This window comes from Haliotis rubra, unplaced genomic scaffold (assembly GCF_003918875.1).
Source record: "Haliotis rubra isolate DU_JTF1 unplaced genomic scaffold, ASM391887v1 Scf5, whole genome shotgun sequence".
NCBI classification, from domain to species: domain Eukaryota; kingdom Metazoa; phylum Mollusca; class Gastropoda; order Lepetellida; family Haliotidae; genus Haliotis; species Haliotis rubra.
This window is the reverse complement of record NW_025767190.1, coordinates 4,296,593-4,321,230: the sequence shown is the minus strand read 5'-3', so window position 1 is coordinate 4,321,230 and position 24,638 is coordinate 4,296,593. Positions and strand designations below refer to the sequence as shown.

The 24,638-nt window shown below is 41.7% G+C and overlaps 1 protein-coding gene across 1 annotated transcript in view; it reads right to left on the bottom strand.

The window, feature by feature from the left end:
- LOC124291684 (transmembrane protein 178A-like) overlaps nt 1-24,288 on the bottom strand; it is a 28,200-nt gene extending 3,912 nt beyond the window's left edge. The window contains exons 1-3 of the mRNA XM_046728735.1: nt 23,969-24,288; nt 1,263-1,361; nt 429-584 (exon numbers count right to left, since the gene is read on the bottom strand). Coding sequence (XP_046584691.1) covers nt 429-584; nt 1,263-1,361; nt 23,969-24,164 — 451 coding nt within the window. The 5' untranslated portion in view covers nt 24,165-24,288. The remainder of the gene's footprint in view (nt 1-428; nt 585-1,262; nt 1,362-23,968) is intronic.
- Between the last annotated feature and the right edge of the window lie 350 nt (nt 24,289-24,638).

The following is a 24,638-nucleotide window of genomic DNA, read 5'->3' as shown; positions in this document are numbered from 1 at the left end:
TGGTGCCAAGGCTTGACACACTGGAGAGTTTCCTTACAACCTATGTTGTACTTACAGGCGTGACAAACCTAGGTTGTACTTACTGGCGTGACACACCGAAGTTGTACTTACTGGCGTGACACGCCGAAGTTGTACTAACTGGCAAACAACGTGACACATATGTTGTACTTACTGGCAAACGGCGAGACACATATGTTGTACTTACTGGCAAACAGCGTGACACATGTTGTCCTTACTGGCAAACAACGTGACACATATGTTGTACTTACTGGCAAACAGCGTGACACATTATGTTGTACTTACTGGCGTGACACACCGAAGTTGTACTAACTGGCAAACAACGTGACACATTATGTTGTACTTACTGGCGTGAGACACCGTTGTTGTGCTTACTGGCAAATAGCGTGACACACCTAAGTTGTACTTACTGGCAAACAGCAGGATGAGGGAGGCACTGAGGTACAACTTGCCCTTCCGAATAGTCTTACAGTTACCGGGCCAGTTGCCACAGATAAGCGTGAAGACAGCGGCGAGCTGGACAGCTCCCATGGCGATGGCGAAACCCACAACAGATCGGGACAGGTCTAGGGAACAGGACATATATCACATGTCAGTTTACAAGAACTATAAACACAACATGGTGTTGGAACGCTTGGGATCAGAGTAAGAATGATTTCACATAACAGGCAGACACACCCCGACAAAACCGAACCAAACAAATTAGGGATCATTGAAATATCTTAAAATATCGTACACATTTAAATAAACTTCGCAAAATATTCACTTTCATTGACCTATGTTATTCAGTAATATGTCAAGGGCGCCTTCAAATTTCAGAACAGATATACTAGTGACTTAAATTATACACAGTTACCAACACAGCTGTATCAGTAACAGATCTTCAACGACAGGCCATGTAGTTCTCGGATCGTATAAGTTCGTGCACCACTTTTCTCAGACATTAGTAGCGAGAACCTATCACCCTCAGTGAAATGACGCTCCAAATCATCCCAGCTTTCTGATAGCTGTCTGTTATCTTGTCTGGACTAGACAAACCAGGGGATGATAGCATGAGCATCTACAACGTCGGGGTACCATTATACCAACGTCATACATTGTGGACATCCAGTACTCCTAGAATCGGCTCCTGTTCAATGCTGTGTGTCCTGGGCACCAATGTTCTGCACGACCACCGATCAGTACCATCTGGCTGAAGTGCTAATATATTCCCCGTCTACAATACAATCTGCTGAAATACGTACGCATGTAGACTTGGCCATCTTTGTCCAAACTGCTTTCATCCCTTTTGATGAGGTCCTGGTAGATGGTGACACAGCTTCCAACCTTGTTCTTCACGATATCTGAAAGATACACGAAAGAAAAGGACTGACAAATTGAATACAAATTATCTGATTTATATAGTACAATCATTTGATTGATATAACGCGATATAGAGTAGGGTAACAGACAGGGGTCCAAATTAGGCGAATAGCCATGGTAGACTATCCAGAAGAGCAATGTTTGTAATGCACTCCAGGACTATTTTCAAGCTAAGTCGAGGTGAGGTGAGGTGAAATTGGGTTTAACGTCGTGCTTGAGCATATTTCGCTCATATGACGACGTGCATGGGTGTGTATGTGTATGTGCGGCTGCTTGTACTAGCCCAGACTTATGCTGGTTTTATAGTGCTAGCCCACTGAGATACCATGCCGCAGTGAAGCATGAATACCCCACTCAGACACATTATACTGACTCCGAGCCGACCAGTCGTTGCTGTACCCATCAATGCCGAGCGCCAGGCAGGGACCAACAAGTACCATATTTTAACTTCTTTTGGTATGACGCGGTCGGCAAGCTAAGTCGAGACAGACTAACTTATGTATATGTTATAATCACATAACTGTTTTTCGACGTTATCATCACCAGACAACATTTTAAAATATTTGACAATACAGTTATCAAATTTGAAACAAATCAACGAAAAGTGTAGACAATAACAACTTTCATAAGTTATTCAAATACGGAACACAAATATGGTGAACATCATGCTGCCAATTGGGATCACATATTTAACGTAATTATGAATGCTTTCGAAGTCCATTTTGTAAATATATACCTTTCAGAAACCACGTGGTATCATAGCAATGTACAAGTGATTCGTAAATACACGTTCATGATAAAGTCGAAATCGTATCATCGACTCTGCTCGCTCTCGTGTATGCGGAACTGGTTTTATCGCTTTTATTGAACATTGGGCAGATACGCAGATTTTACCATCCGTTTCCTTTAGGGAAGCAATGCTATATTTACCCAGTTCACCAACGAAATGCATCCCTCTCCATATGGCCTTTACCTGTTTGCATGACATTAAGTTAAATGTACAAGGACCTATACACACATACACTCACAGGAACATATACATGTTCCTTGTGGCAATCAGAATCCATTCCTCCGTTGTCAAACATCCCAAATTCAGGTTTTCAGCTTGCACATTTCACATCGATCACAGGCTTGAAATGTACTTGTTGCGTGCCAAACACTTATTAGATCAAGACGTCGGTTTCCGGCTTGTTTTTGACTTTCGTATAACAAGCCATACGTTGAAGGGAAGCAACCAGTCGGAACATTCGGGACATAAAGATGTCATCGCTTTCACTAAATTGAAATTTATGTGCCCTTGTACTTGGTTAACGTTCGCCTACGCAATTTCTTTTGTATATATGTTCCACAACTTCAAACTGCCTTCAGGGGCGGTGGGGAAGCCTAATGGTTAAAGCGTTTGCCTATAACGCCAAAGATCTGAGTTCGATTCCCAACATCAAGAAACTTGTGAAGCCCTTTTCTGGTGTCTCTGCTGTGATACTGATTGACAATTTCTACAAGTGACGTAGTAGATGCTGCCTATGACACTGAACACGCGGAATGGCACCACGGCAACCCCAAATGGACTGAAGAATGGTCGTATCACAGAATAGGCCATATCTAACCCATTCCAGACGGAGTAAGGGATCGACCCCCTCATCACATTTCCAGATTAACGAATTACAATTGATGTGAAAGTTATATGTCTATGAGATAAACAATTTTACTAAAGTTGTAGATATGACTCTATCTGAAATATATACTGCAGATCGCCAGACCTAAGACCCGGGTTCGATTCCCACATTGGTACTATGTGTGTTCCCGCCCAGATATTGCTGGAATATATTATATAGCTAAATGTTGCTTTAAATCCAAATCACTCACTCACTCAACTTGCAAATAACTTCATAAGTGAATATTTCCCCACGTAAGGAAAAACCCCAGGGTATGTGTACAATACAAGGAGGTGACTTACCATCTGCTGTAAGTCTATTCAAAACATTGTAACATCTAAAATACTACACTTCACTCATATTAAATCATGACCCTAAACCTAAGGCTCATACATCGTCACTTCGCCGTGCTGTGATTTAATATACCAAGAATACTTTATGTGGATAATTGTCAGAATCTGGACTGACTGGATTAACGAGATCCCAGGGCAAAAATCTGACATAATAAAAGCGAGTTTGATGGGGCGCGGCAGCAAAAACATGCCAAGGAACGTCCACAAAATGGACGATTTATTCCGTTTGTACAATCCCGCTCGTGTTTCGCCATCACCGGAGAGGTTAACGTTGTTAGAGGACGGAGCGCGGAACAAGCGCTACGCACAATGCAATGCGTTCATTACGCTTGACTGAGCAATTTCATGCAATGCAATATCAAGATTTGTCTCCGAATTACCGAGTTAATCTGACGATGGGGAAGAGGTCAAAGTACAGAATCATGTTACTCCCAGTTATTTCTCTTCAAATTGTCGGTAAGGATTCTTTCGCGGGGGCGATAAAACACCCAACTTAACGCCCCATAAATCAGCCCGCAGAAACGTTACGTAAAATCGGTCGTTACTATGGCAACGGTTTTTGACAAGGACAAACGAATGACGAAATGATCCGTGGAGGCAGTCGAAGATGTTGGTTACATAGACGGCGCGGAGTGAGACGAAACGGAAGGGCATTTCTGCCCACTTTGAAATCGCTAAATTATGAGACAATCTTTCCAAAGGAAGGCAGTATCTTTCTAATAACTAGCGGCGAAACGTTGATAAATTGATCTAAGATCGTTGGGAAGACATGACGCTGGATTATCAGAACAGAGGTTGCTGTTTTCCCCGCAGAAACGAATTATTTTTGTTGGGGGCAATATTCCAAATTTTGGTCGACGGGAGACAGCTATGAGTTATTGCACTGCGCATGTCTGGGAGGCACAAAAAGTCGTCTTGCAGCGAAAAGCGATTTCAATCACAGACATTAACATTCAATTGCTACCTGACTTAAAATACGCCGGTCGTGTCTTGTGAAGTGGTGCTGGGCTGTTTAATAAACATTACATCAAATATTACTCAGTTGGATCATGACACTACATCACCCCACACCACATGATCCACCACACCACATGATCCACCACACCACATCAACCACCATACCACTTGATCCACCACACCACATGATCCACTACACCACATCAACCACCACAACACATGATCCACCACACCACATGATCCACCACAACACATGATCCACCACACCACATCAACCACCACACCAGATCAACCACCACGCCACATCATCCACCACACCACATCAACCAACACACCACCACACCACATCTCAACATCACCACACACACCACATGATCCACCACCACCACCACATCAACATCAACCAACACACCACATGATCCATCCACACCACATCAACCAACACACCACACCACATGATCCACCACACCACATGATCCACCACACCACATCAACCAACACACCACATCAACCAACACACCGCATCAACCACCATACCACATCAACACACCACATCAACCAACACCACCACATCATTCACCACACCCCATCATCACCACCACATCATCCACCATGACAACACCACGAACAAACCACATCACTTCATCACAGTGAGTTCCCGGTTCCATCTGTGTTCCATGGAGAGGGATTGAGACCTACCATCGAAGGTTTGAAAAGACTGACACAGTATACAATGATATTGAGTAGGGTAGTCATGTTAAAACTGCGCATCGTATATCCTGTTGGATAGAAAAAACACGTGCGTGCAGTTGTGGTGACTTTCAACCCCATTTCGACCCAAATCGTTGGTATCTCCCATCATAAAAGACTGTAAAACATGTTTTCTTGATTTCCAGAATGATCTACAGATGACCAAACTGGGTGACTATTTTCGCTGTACATTACATGAAAGTTGTGTGTCGGTGTGACGCAGGGCCCATAACTAGCTCAGCGACGTCATTGTTAATGGTTAAGTTCCAGTGATTTTATTTAAAGATAAAAGCTCCCGGGGATACAAACGGTGAACTCGACGCTACTATGTCGATCTCACGTGTCGAATGCCATTACACCTCATTCTTTCATCCTCATCTTTCAATTTCTTGCTTTGATCCTAACCGATCCATTACCCAGGGGTCTATAGGCAAAATGGACGCAAGATCTCGCGATATCTCGGTCACGCGCGGTCACGTTACTGAATAGGAATCGGACGAAAGTTACCCACAGAGGCAATTAAAAAACGGCCGTTAACCTATAGAAGGCAAAACCTTTAGAGAGTTAAGCTTTTCAAGTAATTTCAACGTACCCACTGCTCAGCATCAAAGTAGTGAGCAGGACACCTTTACGTGGAAGGAGCAGTTACAAAATGACAACGATTCGAAGCCCAAGTTGAAAAAGTTCAAAAAGCCTTTTGTTTAAGAAAATTTATATGCCGATGGGAATATTGTTTTTAAAAGGACCGAAAACAATTTCGTGGTCTTTGAACTGGATACCATTTTAAAGGAAACATTTCATGTCTTTGCGTTCGGTCAACGTTAAAAGTGTTCATGAATCTCGGTTGCGTATTTCAAACGTATCAGTTAGCTAACTTGGTGGGACCCCTTGTACGACAGGCTTAAATCCATATATGGAAAGTACGATTTGTCAAGCTTGCAGTACAATTGGTGTGGTTTGCAGTAACATTGATAATATTCAGGTGATCACGAATTGATTACTAAATATGACGTCAGGCCCACATATCAACATACACTCCAAATATAACAACGTGCTACTTACTAACAGCCCATAGTTATATAACATAGTTCATTTCAATATAAAATTACAAATACTGATAATAATAGTATCTTGTATTTCTTGTATCTTGTAATACAGAAGCAGAAATCGATTTCGAAATGACTTTTTTGGAAAGTACTCCACGCCAGGGGTGATTTGATTACCCCTATGATTGCTGCTTTTTTTCTTTGCGTCGTATGGCATGGTTCCTGTCACCATCTTGGTATTCATACCATCATTGTTTCGAAAATGTTATAGACTTTAGCAAACTGAGGTCAATATCAAATTAAGAAGAGATGCCAAGCAGCACATCGCAGAATTTCGGAACATAAATATAGTCGCGTCCTTTTAGGCGTGTATTGTCTGAAAAATGTTCAAATAACAAATCAGTGAAAAGCGCCTGCATAAGAAAAGTACCGTGAAATGGTGGGTTTGTATATTTAAATAAACACCCAAATCACCCCACAGTGGATTCGAGGTCATCTACTGGCGGAGGATAATATTGTGGCAAGGAATAAGATTTGTATTATTTTATTGAGTGAGTGATTATGGTTTTACGCCGCTTTTAGCAATATTCCAGCAATATCACGGCGGGGGACACCAGAATTGGGCTTCACACATTGTACCCATGTGTGGAATCGAACCTGGGCCTTCGGCGTGACGAGCCAACGCTTTAACTGCTAGGCTACCCACCGCCAATTATTTTATTGGACTTAAGCACTGTCTCACCAGCAGCATCCACTCATGACAATAAGATTCAGGAAACGGACTTTATGTGATCAGTGAAGAAACTCTTCACTAATTCCATAATTCCAAAATATGTCCCTGGCAAATAATTACCGCAAGAACAAGCCCGACTCGAACTAAAGGTTCAATGCATGTTCACGTACCAGAGGGAGGCTATGAGATCACTCTTCAAAGCAACTGGGTCAAAAAGCATGTCATACATTCTACATGCCCCAGAACTCTGACGAGTGTCGAGAAGTATAGTCATTCCAATTATTGATTTACATGCAGCCAAATCTTCATGTGAACTTTCGGCGGAGGCTTTCAAGTCGAAAGCAGATGAGTGGCTCTAACCACGTGGAATAGTTGTTGTAGTAACAGGCGTAAAAACACGAGACAGCCGAGCGTGAGTCACGAGCTGACGTGATCTTGCTGTCAGCTGATTGCAATCAACAACCACGTGCATGCAGCATGCTCTTGTTCATTTCAGGTGCCGGGTGGTGTACGGCTGAGGTGCGAGATGAAAAGCAAATACATTTCATGCATGATTTCCGATCTACTGTCACTGAGAGAAAAATGTGAGATGTTTTGCCTGGTTGAGTTGGGTTCTTGGGTACTAATGTACTCATTTCAGCGTCACTGAAGGAGATTATGCAAACATTTCACACACAGTTGCTCACGTGTGATGTCGAAGACAGATTGCAGTGCATAGAACCACCAGACTTGGCCTTTCAACTGTGAGTGAGGTTAAGAGTTCCTCCCGTTCCCCCATCCCAAATAATATTCATAATTTGATATATACTAAAATTATTATCAAAACCTAACACAACAATTACTAGATAACTCACAAAAATAATTAAAGCCCAAAAATTAATTATTAATTACAAAATATAGGGTCGAACCACGTTGCGTTACCTCTGTTAATCTGCGGAGGAAAGAAGTAGGGGAACGGAAGGAACGCATTCCCTTTCATTACACAGATACAATGAACGCGACAAAGAATATCACCGAAAGTCAAATATAACATCCAGATGGCATACCACAGTTGAAGCGATAGATATAAGGCAAAAACCAAAAACAAAACTCCCAATAGAAGTATGTCCAATTCGATGAAGAACATCAGCAAAGAAAGGAACAGACCATCACATTCGACGTGATCATCTACAATGCCTTGAGTGAACGAGTGAGTGAGTGTGTTTGTCACTATTCCAACTTTGTTATGGCGAGGCATCACTAAGCACCCTGTCTCAGATGTGCGGCTTGAAAAGCTATCACTTAAGCACAGGACTTCCAAACGCTAGTTCGCTTCCTGTACGCGTGGCGCTTCCATCGATGGTAAACTGTAAGCTGAACTTTAAGTGAACGGAAACTAATATGTCAGTACTACACAAAACTACGAAAATACTCAGCGGGTTGAACATTGCATAATCCGTACCAGGCAAAGCAGGGTTCTCGCTGGGGGTAACGTCCTACGAAATTGTTGGGGAACATATATCACGGGGGTTCAGGTAACGTCATTGTTTGGGGATATCACAGGTTACAGGTAACGTCCTTGTTTGGGGATATCACAGGTTACAGGTAACGTCATTGTTTGGGATATCACAGGTTAAAGTCCTTTTGGGATTGGTTGGGGATATCACAGGTTACAGGTAACGTCATTGTTTGGGATATCATAGGTTACAGGTAACGTCATTGTTTGGGATATCACAGGTTACAAGCAACGTCATAGTTTGGGATATCACAGGTTACAGGTAACGTCCTTGTTGGGGATATCACAGGTTACAAGTAACGTCATGTTGGGGATATCACAGGTTACAGGTAACGCCGTTGTTGGGTGGTGGTGGTGATATCAAAGGTTACGGTAACGTCATGTTGGTGATATCACGGGTTACAGGTAACGTCATTGTTTGGGATGTCACAGGTTACAGGTAACGTCCTTGTTGGGGATATCACAGGTTACCGGTAACGTCATTGTTGGGGATATCACGGGTTACATTTAACGTCATCGCTAGAGTATGGTAAGTACCACTACCTGTAAATCTATGATTATTTGGGTTGGTTTATTCGACCTTCCGACACCCAACCAACAGAGATGGAGGTCAGCTGTAGATAGACACGAATATGTTCCACCTCAACGATGAGTGCGAATCACAGCGGGTTTCCACAAATCTAATAAACATTTATTGCAGTTTTTTCATTACAGTTAGGTTAAATAATAATGTTTCTCAATATAAATATTCAATGTTTAGGTTTATAGGACGCGATTGTTTTCATACAGATGTAGTGTGTCGATATCCCATTATAACGATCAATACGCACACAACCTCGCTCGTTGTCCTACCTCGTTATAAGACAAGCACCTGTCTGGATCATTTTAGTATTGTCAGTTGCATCATAAAGTCTGTTAGCTCGGATTTCTCGCTGTCTGATCAGGCAAGAGAATTGAATATTTGCTCTTGGAGATAAAAGCATCCCCTAATAAACATTGGTTATGTGTTTGATGGCCGGGAAAATGGGTCGGTGACAATGGTGTTGTTTCCTGAACACAGAGTGCTCACTCTATCGTCAATTTCATTCTTCTATTCATTGCCGATGACTCAGAGATGACAGACGTCTCGTGTCAATTGCAAACCAATTTCACATCCCATGCTGACAGGTTGTTCAAGCTTCGTAGTAATCCTAGACGAACCACGTTTTGACATTAGTGCGTAAGTGGCAAAACACGGGTACGATTGTTCTTTCAATCTTTCGCCGTTTATCTTCCGAAAATGGGCGACCTAGTAATCACGTGTGTAGGCGAATGTACAAATATCTGAAATCGACAGTTTTTGTGTAGAAATTGACATAGTTTTTTAATCAGTTTCACTTGATGGCAAATTCGAATTAAATCAGTTGACGCATGATTGCCTCGTGTTTGATAATGCTCTTTTGATATGAAAAAAGGAAGCCATTGTATTAAATGTGTTACATCCCTCTGTCTGCTTGTGATCTGATTCAATAAAACCGGGAACCTGGGACACGATTTGTGTTTGAACGACAGCAGTCTTAGCCTGACAGGTGACGGATGAAACTTCAACTCATAATTTCCTTTAAGGCATTTCATTAGTCCGCAGAAGCGTAGCAAAACCATTTGCATAATTCATTTCGGCTGTAATAAGATTAGAAATGATATCAATAAGATCGGGCATGCGTGGAAGCACCTCGTAGTGATGCACCGAAATCATCTGGGATTCCACATTAACCGAATTTGGCCAGGTCAACGAAAGAATTTCCAAGAGAGTTATTTTTTGTTTCGGAGTCACTGATCTCAGAGGTGAGTGACAATGCTTTTGTGCAGCTTTTTGCAATATTGCAGCAATGTCACAATGCGGGACTCCAAAACCAGAAATCGTTTCACATACTGTACCTACATGGGGATTCGAACCTAGGTTTTCGGAATGGCCAGCGAACGCTTACAATGCTAAGCTAATCCACCATGGCTCTTGTAGAAGCTGTAGTGTTATTGGTTTTATACGTACAATTTGTCCATTGATATTTGTAGTTTATATAAAATATGTAGTCACGTTTTACGAAAGTGATTTCCGAATTATGATACTGATCTATATGTTTGTCATACCAGATTTACATCAATGTTTGCACAAAACCATCCGGACAGAACTAAAACAACCCGGTACTGAAAGTAAACAGTTGCCCAAATATAAACTTGCCACTTTCCATTAATTTGTGAGGTACATGTATGACGTTTTAGTGCTGAGAAGATACAGTTACGATATTATGCCAATAAGATATTTTTTGACACACGAATCTTCTGCGGAATCGGAGGCTCGAAATAAAGCTTCTACGACATCGGAAAATAGTTCCATCTTACAAGCTGTGTAAACCAAGAAGATACCCACCACTATACGATGCCGGTTAAAATTAGGTTTTTGGAGTATTTAGCGCAGCTGATGACAAGAAAGCAGTTTCCTTTGTATTATAAGATATCCAATCTGGCAATTACTTAACCGTGGGATCACAACGTACACGATATCAGAGGAACATCATTTGGGTTGAAATGTGCATGCTGGACGCTGTTTATGAAAAAACCCCAATGTAACAGACAAAGACGCGAGGTGAAATTGGGTTTTACGTTCAAGGGTATAACATGCGAGTAATTGTGTGCTAACCCCAGCTAAGTTGGGTAGTGCTAGCCCACTGAGATACCATGCCACAGTTTCACATGGATACGACAGGCATTATATACCGACTCCGACCCGACTATTCCATGTTATATGACCTAAATACCGCTAGGCAAAGTAACAATATCTACCATAGTTTAACGTCTTTTAGTATCACCGACTTACGGGAACCTTTATCGATTATACGACGGATGTCTCGAAGTAAACTGCCAAATACCGATGAGTCGAACTTACGATTGTCCCGAAGTGAAAGCTTGGTCCTTGCATATTCTTTCTTTAGTCATCATTTTGCGGTTGTCTCGAACCTCGGGTAACTCGAAGTATTTACGCATTCGACACAGCTGTGTTTGACTAGTATGCATATAGAACTGTACGTATTGCGACACTCACTGTATACGTTGATCTAAGACAATTAAGATATATAACTTATTATCATGAGTAAAATCGGAATGAAAATACAACCCCACAGCATCAACTGAAAGTTTTGATCATCAAAGGGAGATAACCTTTAAGTTCAACCTGAATGACCCGCGACGAAAACGGAGGAGTGGACAAGCATACTCCGCCCGTCACGGCACCACGTGTCCCGTTGCAGTGAAGAATAATGAACCATTCCAAGACCGCCAGACAAGGAATTCTCTGAACTGTATGTGATACGAAGGAGTCTGCGCGAGGTCGGTCCTACTTTAAGACCGTCCAAGAGATGAGACGCAAACCCCAGCGGAGACCGCCCGATCCCACTGTGCTGAAATTACATTTCAGAATACATCATTTTTCGTGTAAAATCGATCATCAATGTTCTCTTGGGATGTAACGGAGGAGGTCGACGCCAAAATAAATTTGACCAGTTACTCTGCGAGTAAATTGAAGTTAGCAGTGAAATCTCCCGTGACTTGTCACATGGACGAGATTTGGCCGAAAACGAGGCTATTATGTAGGAAGAATATGCTCAGCTTATTTCTAAATTGCAGATTTTGAGATAAAGTACGCAAAAAAAGACGAATTGAGATTTGGTATTGATTTTCGTTAGGGGAAATATGATTTAGAATGTAAAATTTTACATAATTTTATAAAAGAATGATGAATCGACCGTTGATGACGTTAGGATACCTTTCAAATAATTTGTGCATTTTACATAACTAGGATGGGGGTTATTTCAATCCAAGGCAAAGAAACCTCACCGCGTATATCGTCATATGCGTAACGTGTTATAATAGAGGAATTGAAACTGAGAAACATATTTTGGAATATTTTCGATCACAATGACAAGATGACTGTTCTCGACCTGTGACCTACTCTTCAGGTAGAACAGATTAGGAGCGAACCAGTACACAGACCATGGTTGTATTACAATACTGAGCAGCACTGGTTGGCTTACGTAATTACGTGATGACTTGTTCTTCTTTCTTCCTGTCTCAGAAGGCGTGTATGTGGCGTTATGTAAGTGATGTGTGGATATGTTCCCTCAGTGGAACAAACTGCCGCTCAAAGACCTACATGCAGTTAATCAGATGGCAGTTGGTAGTTCAAATGTGTCCGTCCTTCAATCTATGTGTCCCCAGAATACCAGGAGATCGTTCAACCGTATGCCATCATTCAATCTGATGCCACCTGGTAGCTCAAAGATAGCATCCACTTGGTAGCCCCAGTGTGACACTCGTCCCTCAATACCAGTACTGACCCGTGAAGATCCAGGCTAGAATTGATCTTCAGTAACCAATGCTTGTCGTAAGAGCCGACTAACGGGATCGGGAGGTCAGGCTCGCTAACTTGGTTGACACATGTCATCGTATTCCAATTGTGTAGATCGATGCTCATGCTGTAGATCACTGGATTGTCTGGTCCAGACTCGTTTATTTATAGACCGCCGCCGTATAGCTGGAATATTGCTGAGTGCGGTGTAAAACTCACTCACTCAATCACAGTGCTAGTGTTTTCGGAATACAATGACAATCATTCAGATGACATTTGGGCCCTAGACGGAATCGTTCATCCTTCAACCTGTTTAAATTCGGAAGATGAGGCAATAGTTTTCAGCATGTGATTTCCCAATCACACTTCAGAATGAAATGTTTGAACAATGGCGCTTCCAAGATGAGTGGACCCGTGAAGATCCGGGGTAGAATAGGTCTTCAGCAACCCATGCTTGTCACAAAAGGCGACTATGCTTGTCGTAAGAGGCGACTAACGGGATCGGGTGGTCAGGCTCGCTGACTTAGTTGACACATGTCATCGGTTCCCAATTGCGCAGATCGATGCTCATGCTGTTGATCACTGGATTGTCTGGTCCAGACTCGATTATTTACAGACTGCCGTCATATAGCTGGAATATTGCTGAGTGCGGCGTAAAACTACACTCACTCACTCCAAAATGAGTGAGTATGGTTCTACACCGCGGTATTCCAGCAGTATTTAGGTAGGAACACCAGAGCTTCACATTATACCCTTGTGAAAAACGAACCTGAGCCTCCTGTGTATCTATGCTACCCCACTGCCCTTTGAATCCGGGAGTAACCCTGGGCAGCTATGCACTAACACTAATTCATTGTTACGAATCTCCTACCATGGCAATTGACCCAAACTGCTCCAAACATCCAATGGCTCAGTGCGCAGTCAAACAGCTGCATCACATCTCACAGACGTATCGAATAAAAACAAATCAATCAGTCCCAATTTAACTATCAAACACGACGATAAATGTATACACATGCCTGTATCACTTTCACACGGGCAGAATCCTTTACTGACCGAATCCTCTATTTTCATACCCTTTGTTATACACTTGCACAGAGCATACCCTCATACTATCGGGAACGACGGCCAAATATATATCGATTAGTGGCAAATCTTTGACTTTAGTAGGATCAGCGACTCTCATCTGTCAGATTTAAAATAAATACACCGAACCTTGACTGTGAGACAAATGTAAAGACAATCGATCTTCGCCTCTTTTTATGAAGATTACAAGCCTTCAAACTTACTCCCCAGCTTTACGTGTCAATTTCACTCAAACGTACGGCAGTTTACGCCAGCATATCTCATATCAAACACGCTCCTTCCTGGAGAATCTATAAGGGTGTTTATTTCAATTAGAACATAAATGCGCTGTGAATGTCGAATGTTGAAACTGACATAAATACAGAAGCTTGTCTGGCAACCCTTGTACGGCGATACCCGCAACAGCTGATGTATTGCCTGCTACAACATCAACAGTTATGTCCCTTTGTGGAATGCGGAAGTAAGTGAGTATTGGACAGTTGCCAACATGCTGTTCAAGTCTATGCTGGTGACACAACACATAAGAGGAATCCGCTGTTGTCATATTCAAAATGCAAGTCTTGTTGAGGAAATTGGCTGCGGCTTCATTCATGAGTCACATAATTCTATATGTGTTGAAAATACTTTAAATGTAATATTTAAAACTTATAATTTTGAGACATGAGAAACACTTCAGCAGTAGCGAGTGAGTGAGTATGGTTTTACGCCGCTTTTAGCAACATTCCAGAAACATCACGGCTGGGGAATTCAGAAACGGGCTTCCCTATGTAGGGGAATCGAAACCAGTTCTTCAGCGTGACTAGCGTACGCTTTAACCATTAGGCTTCCCCACCGCCCCCCTCAACAGTAATGTTCAAGATTTGTTTGTATAACTCAAAGACAAATATTATAAGAAAAGATGAAGGGATAATGACAAACGCACGCAACTTGAACCAGATGTTCTATCTTGCGTGCGTGAGTATGTGCGGATGTGTCCGTATGCGTGCGCGCGTGGTCCTTTACCCGTCTTCTGACTTTAGCAAACCGGGTCAGGTCCAGACAAAATAGTGATTGACATCTTCAGCGTTCTACCACATCCACCTGACCGCTTTTTGTTTATGCGCCCTTCACGACAAGATGTTGGATGCTAGGGGCCAATTCATACCCGGAATCAGTACAGGTGTCCAATGAAGCCACCTCATGGCCAGCAATAGGGAGCGGGGGACACAATCTGCCCAAGGCCCAAAACCTGTCACCGTTATACCCCGGTTAATAGTACAATTTGACAAGCGCTCATTGGGCTCTTGGGAAAGTTTTGACACGTGTCTTTATGGCAATATCCATACACTTTGAGCTACAGTTATCACTCATGTGGGAACAAATACAACCTCCCGCAGCCACTAGGAAGTGTTTACTTTCCCTCAATGGCTAAAGAAAAACTATCAAAGAAATGTACACGGTCTTATCTGTTATGAATATCAATACTCAGTGTGGAGTGCATAGACGATATGTGCATAGTTTGCTATGATAGTAGATAAATATTGAAGTAAATTGTATGATCAATATAGCATATTAAAGTTCAACTGGCACAGCCCGTGTACGTCATTAAACACGGAAACAGGTTGAAGATTCATACGGTCTTACGAAAAAAAACGAAATGCAGAGGAAAGTGCTCAAATTATGCTTGTAGTGAATACGTAAGAACATAAACCGAATAACGTACGCATGAATAACGGGTCAGAATGCTTTCAAGAATTACAAGAGTTTCTCCATCGCGATGCTTGTGTCGTTCAGAGCAACGATGACGAAACAAGTTAAAGGCACAAGTTGCAGTTTCTTAATGTGTGTAACGCGAATGTCTACAAATATTGACAGTTATGCCATGTCCATATGCCATGCGGGCAGACATCCCGTGATTAACCTCATGAGCATTGATCTACGCATTTGGGACACGATGACATGTATCAACCAAATATTTGAGCGTGACCACCCGAATCCAATAGTCACCCTTCACAACAAGAAGCTCGAGTAGAATGAACTGAACAACTATACCTTCAAACATATGTATACTCTGCCAAGAAAAGAAACGCAAAGGTGCGGATATTAATTAAAAACGAACACCAAATGTGAATGTACCTTGCCTGCAGGCATCGGGAGTGAGTCGTTGGTAGAAAAAAGTACGGCCGAAAACGGCCGAAAAACGTGGGGGAAAACGAGAGCGTCACGGCCAAACACACCAAAATGGAATGAACGTGCTTCATGAATTGCTGGATTGTGAAAACTATCATGGGTTTTCATTTGTCTATCATCACGCATGTATAGCAAGGGAAAAGTTGAAAACATACCGCGACTGACAGAAGTTCAACGTAACAAGCCACCGGTTGACTGGCGGATGAACATTCCGCAAGCCGCAGTTCGTAATGAGACTGGTTCTCATGCATAAGGGGAGACGATGCAAAGCAGGTCTTGTCTCTCAAGGGGGACATAAAAGGTGACCTTCAACTTGACTTTCCATCGTCATCTGTGTGCCATGAACTTCGGTCAGTTACAATGACTGGTGCCAAATTGTATTTATGATCTGTTGATTATTTATATAATACATGATGTATACACCTGGGGGAAAATGCATTTCGTTTTTTGGCAGAGTATATGTCAGGTTGAAATGCATTAACATGACACCATAAATTACATGGCGGAGAGCTATTTTCCTAACTGCTGGAGGCGTTTCTAGTGTCTATCTATCAACATATGTGAGAAACTACATAGCTGTACTACGTGTCAATTAACATGTTTCTTATGTCATAAATCACCGTTCGCTGTCCCGTCAGTGATAACCGGTGACTGTGGAGGCCGATGCTGGCATACAAACCAAGTTGTTGTTTCGGGGAATATACACTGTGAACCCCCCTTCAACTCGGGCATCTAGTGTAATCTTTCCCATTAACAAATGTTCAGTAACATGTGGTCAGGTTTATTAACAGTAGCATGTCGAATCATTATAAGGAAATATAACGTATTAAACATTACATGGTGAGTCATTGGTGTCAATTTCTATCATTATATAATAGTATTATTGGTTTTACAGATTACGCAGTGACGACATAAAACGTCAATTCGACGCTTAAAACAGGCCTTATTTTGTCCAGTTTAACAGGGAGTGAGTGAGTTTAGTTTTACGCCGCTTTTAGCAGTATTCCAGCAATATCACGGCGGGGACACCAGAAACGGGCTTCACACATTGTACCCATGTGAGGAATCGAACCCGGGTTTTCGGCGTGACGAGCGAACGCTTTAAGCACTAGGCTACCCCACCGCCCCTTAACGGGGAGTGTTTGTTGTTTGAAATACATGTACATGCACAGCGTTTATGCTGGTGCAGACAAAATTGTATGATGAAAAGAAAATGATCTGTTGGTTATATAGGCGCATAATGCTCCTCGCAGGAACATGGTCTGGGTTTTGTCAAGGTCAGAATATGGGGCTCGTTGCAGAAGATGCTCGAGCTATCGACCACTGATTTGTGAAGTCAAACATGCTATTTCGACAATGATATAGATGTAAAACTGCTGACAAACAGCACACACTTATGATGATTCACTCAGCATGACTAGTCCTTACTGGGGAGTAAACACTTCCTTCATCCACGCTATCGGTAACCATGATTGACAACCCGACAGATCACATACCACCCGATCACCCTATTTGGTTCCTGTGACAAGCATGGGTTACTGAGGACACCTATAGCCTGTATGCAAGGCCCAGGAAAAAGAAAACTGGGTTTTACGTCGTGCCCAGGAAAATGAATTAAAATATGAATCCCATTTGTTTAGAACGATTTGCCAAGTCTCGATTATCGTATCTCTTGCCTAAAATTAAGCCTTGTTCTTTGTTCCATTTCATAAATACATATTTTCAAACAATGTAATCGTTAATCTGAATTGCACCTTGTGCTGGGGAAGTTACACGTGGAGACTTCAGAAGAAACCCAGTAAAGTCCTGTCATACTGCTATTTATACTAGAACGTTGTGTGACCATGTAATTAATCGTAAAACAGCGTTGAAACCTTGCTACATAGTGTACGTTAACATTCAGAACAGGCCTTCTAGAGCAGCTGGAATCATTCAGCTCTGTAAAAGCACTTATTTGGAGTTTATTCATATGTATAAAGAGACGCACGATTGCGTCTGTCATCTGACAAGCCGTTGGTGAAGACCGGCATGTACACCCTGGATATCAAACCTGAGCATTTTTCGGAAACCTGACAACTTATGCCAGGTAAATATTATTATCACTGTCTACGGTTACCTTTAGACGTCCATGACTCTGGACACCAGATATGCAAATATTTAATCCAGATAATCCAAAGCACGTGATATCATGTTAGGTGAACGCTTCCATTCATTTCAAAAGCTTCAGCCCACTATGACCTATTACATAATCGTTAGAAAATGTTCCCCAAAGGAAATGCTTAACAAGACAACGTGTTTATCAGTACAAACATGAGACTGAAAGACAGTTATTTGTGTCCTCGAACCTCTTCGTTGTGTTTTGTCCATTGATGCGAAGCCTAGCCTGTCACCAGTCAATCAAAGTCTCGCGACCCACACCCTTTATTCTCCTCGATATCACTTACATATCATGCCTGCTCATTATTCTCGGATTTTCTCACGACAAAGGAAGTTCAACTAATAACATGCAGAGGGAAGTTCATCTTGTACAGGCAACACCCGTAAATGGAGACACGAGATTAGCGTCCGCATTATCTGTGTAAGGAAACGACTGCTGCCTAGATCAGTTCACATCACAGTGAAACGAACAAAGGGAAGTCTATGCTATGTTGGATGAAATTGACATGGCGAACTGAAATGTCTTCCTTGGGTTGTTGATTTCACACGCGACCTACATTTATGAGGAATTCAGAAAATTATGCGTAAACACGTTCCATTTATGTGTCGAAATGAGTCATATTTCATTTTTTAGAACAAATGATCATTTATGTCAATTTGCGAGGTAGAGAGCTTGAAATCAAATGTATAAACAAACTTTCTACGGAAATAGGTCACAAGGGACACCATCATACTAGTCTAAACGTCCACACTGAAAGGTCAAATTGGCCACACATCCTAAAGCTAGGGACCAGATCAAAATGGACACCCTAGTCAGAACTGACACACCGAAAAGTGCAATTGTCCACTTTAAACGCTCAAAACGGCTACAATGAAGAGTCCTATTGGCCTCAAACTCGCATATAAGGGGAACAAATCAACAGGGCCACATACACCCGTCTAAACGGCCATACCAATTGTCAAAATTGCCGAAACCATAGTCAAAATGGTTATTTGAAAACGACAGAAACGTTTAAATGTCAAAATTGTCACCAAAAATTGTTTTTGACCAATGCGTTGGCGATCGTTATGAGGTGGGTTTCGGTTTAGTACAGTCCCTACAATTCACGCGATGTATAATTTCACGCTCAGAATATCGTCTTAACAAAACTGTAATAAAGTCCTTAAGCTGCCCTGGGGTATAATAAACCATCCTGATTTATTGAATCACAAACACCGTCAACAGACAAACACGGGTACATAAAAATTATGAGATCGACAAGCAAGTTACACAACAGAAAGGGCAACGAGACTGTACATGAATTAGAATGCTGCTTGATTATCCGCCTCTGCGGTTAGATCCGGGTGGCTCTTAGTTTCCTTCAACAGCCCTACCTGAAGCTAAATATCATACCTCTTTCATGTACTGACTATATACGTCTTGTTCATTGTGATATCTGTTTACATATTTCATGCGCGAATAAAACGCTTAGTCGATCCTATTTGAATAGGCATGGAAAGCAGGCAGTTGGGGTGCCTTCTTATGTCAATTTCGTTGTGAACAGGAAGTTTCAAAAGAGCGTGAGGCACGAGTCTGGCATGTGGTGCATGTGTGTTTTGTGCAACATATCGAAACGTATATTTAACCGTGTTTGACGTCACAATGCTATGTCAGACGCAAATAACTGTATGGTTCATTTCACAAGTCACTTGGTACGGGTAATTATTCATGCAATAGATCTCTGTTGATATTTATTACATTTTTGTTACTGTTCATTGGGTAATAAAACAATTAGCTTTTTAGATAATAACCCACTTTGTACGAAAAGGAAGTTTTTAAGAAAACAACATCCACATGAGATTCTCAAACACGAGTGTAGTACTGACATTTTCGATGGCATAAATGCAGGAATTGACATGTTGTTGTGTGTTTCGATTGGACTTTGTCCTCGCAGTATACTTGGCCATAATAGACTTGTTCTTTGTTATACTTCCGTGTATAATATTGGCGAGTGTCTAATGAAATAGCATAAAATTCATTGACATGATTTTGCATATATACTGAACGGTTTTATGTATATATATTGAAGTATATGTTTTGACCAGTGGAGTTATAAGTTGTCACTGATACATTGATATACTTTGTCTACTAAACTGACATGTACTGATTTGTTTTCACCTATACACTATTGTGTGACTAACACATTGAAATAGTGTGTCTACTGCATTGAACTATTTTGGCTAATCCTTTGAATATTTTGTCTAATACCTGAATATGTCTGGTTTATACATCAACATGTTTTGTCTAGAACATTATTATACATGAAAGCTACGACATATTCTGTCTTTGATAATATGTTTCAAAAGTACATTTGTTTTCACGAAACCATTATCATGCCTGACTAATACATTTACACGTTGTGTGTCATCCATAATTAAGCTTCATCAAAACATTGACAATATTTGACAAACACAAGATCACGTTTGACTACTACATCGACATTTTTGACTGAAACAGGCCGTTTCAATAATACATCTAGTCTGTCTCACAGTCCCTGAACCACATTATTTTCCCTACTGCCTAGCCCTCTCTGCAGTGCTAAAGTCCTAAATGAAGCAAGTCTAGATTTCCTCAGGTTCAGGATCTCTGGTCTCCCTGGGGCTCCTTTTCAATTTAAATGGGATTGTTTGTTACTATCAAAATTATATATATTCAGAGACTAAGCATTAGTCTATAATACATCGAAAGATTTCTATTATGACTAATATGTCGACACACTTTAACTGATACATTAACATATTTCACTAACACATTGATACCACTGGGCTAACACATTGATACCACTGGGCTAACACACTGATACCACTGGGCTAACACATTGATACCACTGGGCTAACACATTGATACCACTGGGCTAACACATTGATACCACTGGGCTAACACATTGATACCACTGGGCTAACACATTGATACCACTGGGCTAACACACTGATACCACTGGGATAACACATTGATATCACTGGGTTAACACACTGATACCACTGGGCTAACACACTGATAACACTGGGCTAACACATTGATACCACTGGGCTAACACATTGATACCACTGGGCTAACACATTGATACCACTGGGCTGACACATTGATACCACTGGGCTGACACATTGATACCACTGGGCTAACACATTGATACCACTGGGCTAACACATTGATACCACTGGGCTGAGACACTGATACCACTGGGATAATACATTGATACCACTGGGCTAACACACTGATACCACTGGGCTAACACATTGATACCACTGGGCTAACACATTGATACCACTGGGCTAACACATTGATACCACTGGGATAATACATTGATACCACTGGGCTAACACATTGATACCACTGGGCTGAGACACTGATACCACTGGGCTAACACATTGATACCACTGGGCTAACACATTGATACCACTGGGCTAACACATTGATACCACTGGGCTAACACATTGATACCACTGGGCTAACACACTGATACCACTGGGCTAACACATTGATACCACTGGGATAATACATTGATACCACTGGGATAATACATTGATACCACTGGGCTAACACATTGATACCACTGGGATAATACATTGATACCACTCGGATAATACATTGATACCACTGGGCTAACACATTGATACCACTGGGCTGAGACACTGATACCACTGGGCTAACACATTGATACCACTGGGCTAACACATTGATACCACTGGGCTAACACATTGATACCACTGGGCTAACACTGGGCTAACACATTGATACCACTGGGCTAACACATTGATACCACTGGGCTAACACATTGATACCACTGGGCTAACACACTGATACCACTGGGCTAACACATTGATACCACTGGGCTAACACATTGATACCACTAGGCTAACACATTGATACCACTGGGATAATACATTGATACCACTGGGCTAACACACTGATACCACTGGGCTAACACATTGATACCACTGGGCTAACACACTGATACCACTGGGCTAACACATTGATACCACTGGGCTAACACATTGATACCACTAGGTTAACACATTGATACCACTGGGCTAACACATTGATACCACTGGACTAATACATTGATACCACTGGGCTAACACACTGATACCACTGGGATAATACATTGATACCACTGGGCTAACACATTGATACCACTGGGCTAACACATTGATACCACTGGGCTAACACATTGATACCACTGGGATAACACATTGATACCACTGGGCTAACACATTGATACCACTGGGCTAACACATTGATACCACTGGACTAATACATTGATACCACTGGGCTAACACATTGATACCACTGGGATAATACATTGATACCACTGGGCTAACACATTGATACCACTGGGCTAACACACTGATACCACTGGGCTAACACATTGATACCACTGGGCTAACACATTGATACCACTAGGCTAACACATTGATACCACTGGGCTAACACATTGATACCACTGGACTAATACATTGATACCACTGGGCTAACACACTGATACCACTGGGCTAACACATTGATACCACTGGGCTAACACATTGATACCACTAGGCTAACACATTGATACCACTGGGATAATACATTGATACCACTGGGCTAACACACTGATACCACTGGGCTAACACATTGATACCACTGGGCTAACACATTGATACCACTGGGCTAACACACTGATACCACTGGGCTAACACATTGATACCACTGGACTAATACATTGATACCACTGGGCTAACACACTGATACCACTGGGCTAACACACTGATACCACTGGGCTCACACACTGATACCACTGGGCTAACACATTGATACCACTGGGCTAACACATTGATACCACTAGGCTAACACATTGATACCACTGGGCTAACACATGGATACCACTGGGCTGACACACTGACATGTTTTCACGAGTACATTGACATTTTTTGTAATATTTATTCTATGCATTAGCATTTTATTACCGTGTTTTATGGGATATATTCACGCCCTGATTGCCATGCCCCGATAGCAATGCTCTGATTGGCATGTCCCAGCACCTCTTCAACATACCATTCGTTTTCATTCAATCTTACTGAAGAAAATGGATATTAGCCTGCGATTTTATCATAAACTGATGCCAAGATAAACATTCAATTTGATGTGTGTTTGTTTATTTACATTTATCACTTTGGCTAAAGTTTGATCAGGACACTGTCCACAAGCATAAAATCCCTCGCTTACAGTACACACACAGTGACGAGATTGAGGCCATACGAGAAAATTCAATACTACTTTATCGTCACGTACAAGCCAAGCATTAGGTCACGTGTGTGGGACAGACATGTCATGTAAACAAATCGATATATACTCGCACGATCACCTACGTTTCTAGAATATATCAACTTCGTACTTAAGTAGCAATAACACTCCCTCGACCATAAGTGTTAAATATGCACTGTCAACTCGCCCTGTTGATAGTTGCGATATCTACCTGGTTGCCATGGCGACCACGAAATTTTCAAGGCAGGAATGCATGACTCGGAAAAAACGTGGTCTTTTGTGTAGTATAACCAGTATCATATTTGAATTAATACTTTCACATACTAGTATTGTCATATAAACACACCCTATGTTGACGATTATTCTACGCAGGTACACAAACATGAATAACTTATGAAAATATAAAGGTCCGGTCTCGTAAGCTTATATGAACAGCACCTGTCCTATATTCGACATGTGACCTAATTAATATTTTTTTAAATCAAATGTACATTAATGTTGACACATGTATAAATATCCACCTACCTCGAGGAATGTCAGTGTAACATTTTTTCCATAGTCCATAGTTATAATTCCAGTGTTGCTGCATAGTCTCGTTAAGGTTCGAATCAGCTTCCACATAATACCAGTATTCCGTCAACACTCCGATCAGAGTCAGTGTTAGAGCCGCTAGGAGAAGGAACAGGACAAAAATAAGAAAGCTGAATTGTCGGTTGGTCATTTTGAAACTGTATCGATGAGGAAAGCTTCTGGGTTTCGTTGAATGTCGGTCAATTTCGTTCCTGTGGCAAGGACATCTGCTCGGGCGGCGCGCCGCGGTTTCAACCTGTTCAGAAGTAACCGGTTTGATGCTATTTTTAGAATTCCATTCACCTTGCCGCTTGCCTGATGACGTCACAATCGGAACAAACCAAGCCCTGGGGAAGCCCCGATCTCACTGTCAAGCTGATCTTAGATTAGCGCAGTGTGCATTATTGAAGCAGTAATCTTTGCTGACTGACGGGGCTCGATAACAATTACATTGTGTACATCTAAAAGCCTGTGTTTACCTGCAATCACATTCGCCATGGCTTGTTGGGTACGTTACAGACTGGCATCAATACAATACAGATTTACTCTATTATAATGCTAATAATGTGTACAAGATTTGATTATGCTTATAAATGGGTCTCTAATGTACTTTTAAAAGCAAACA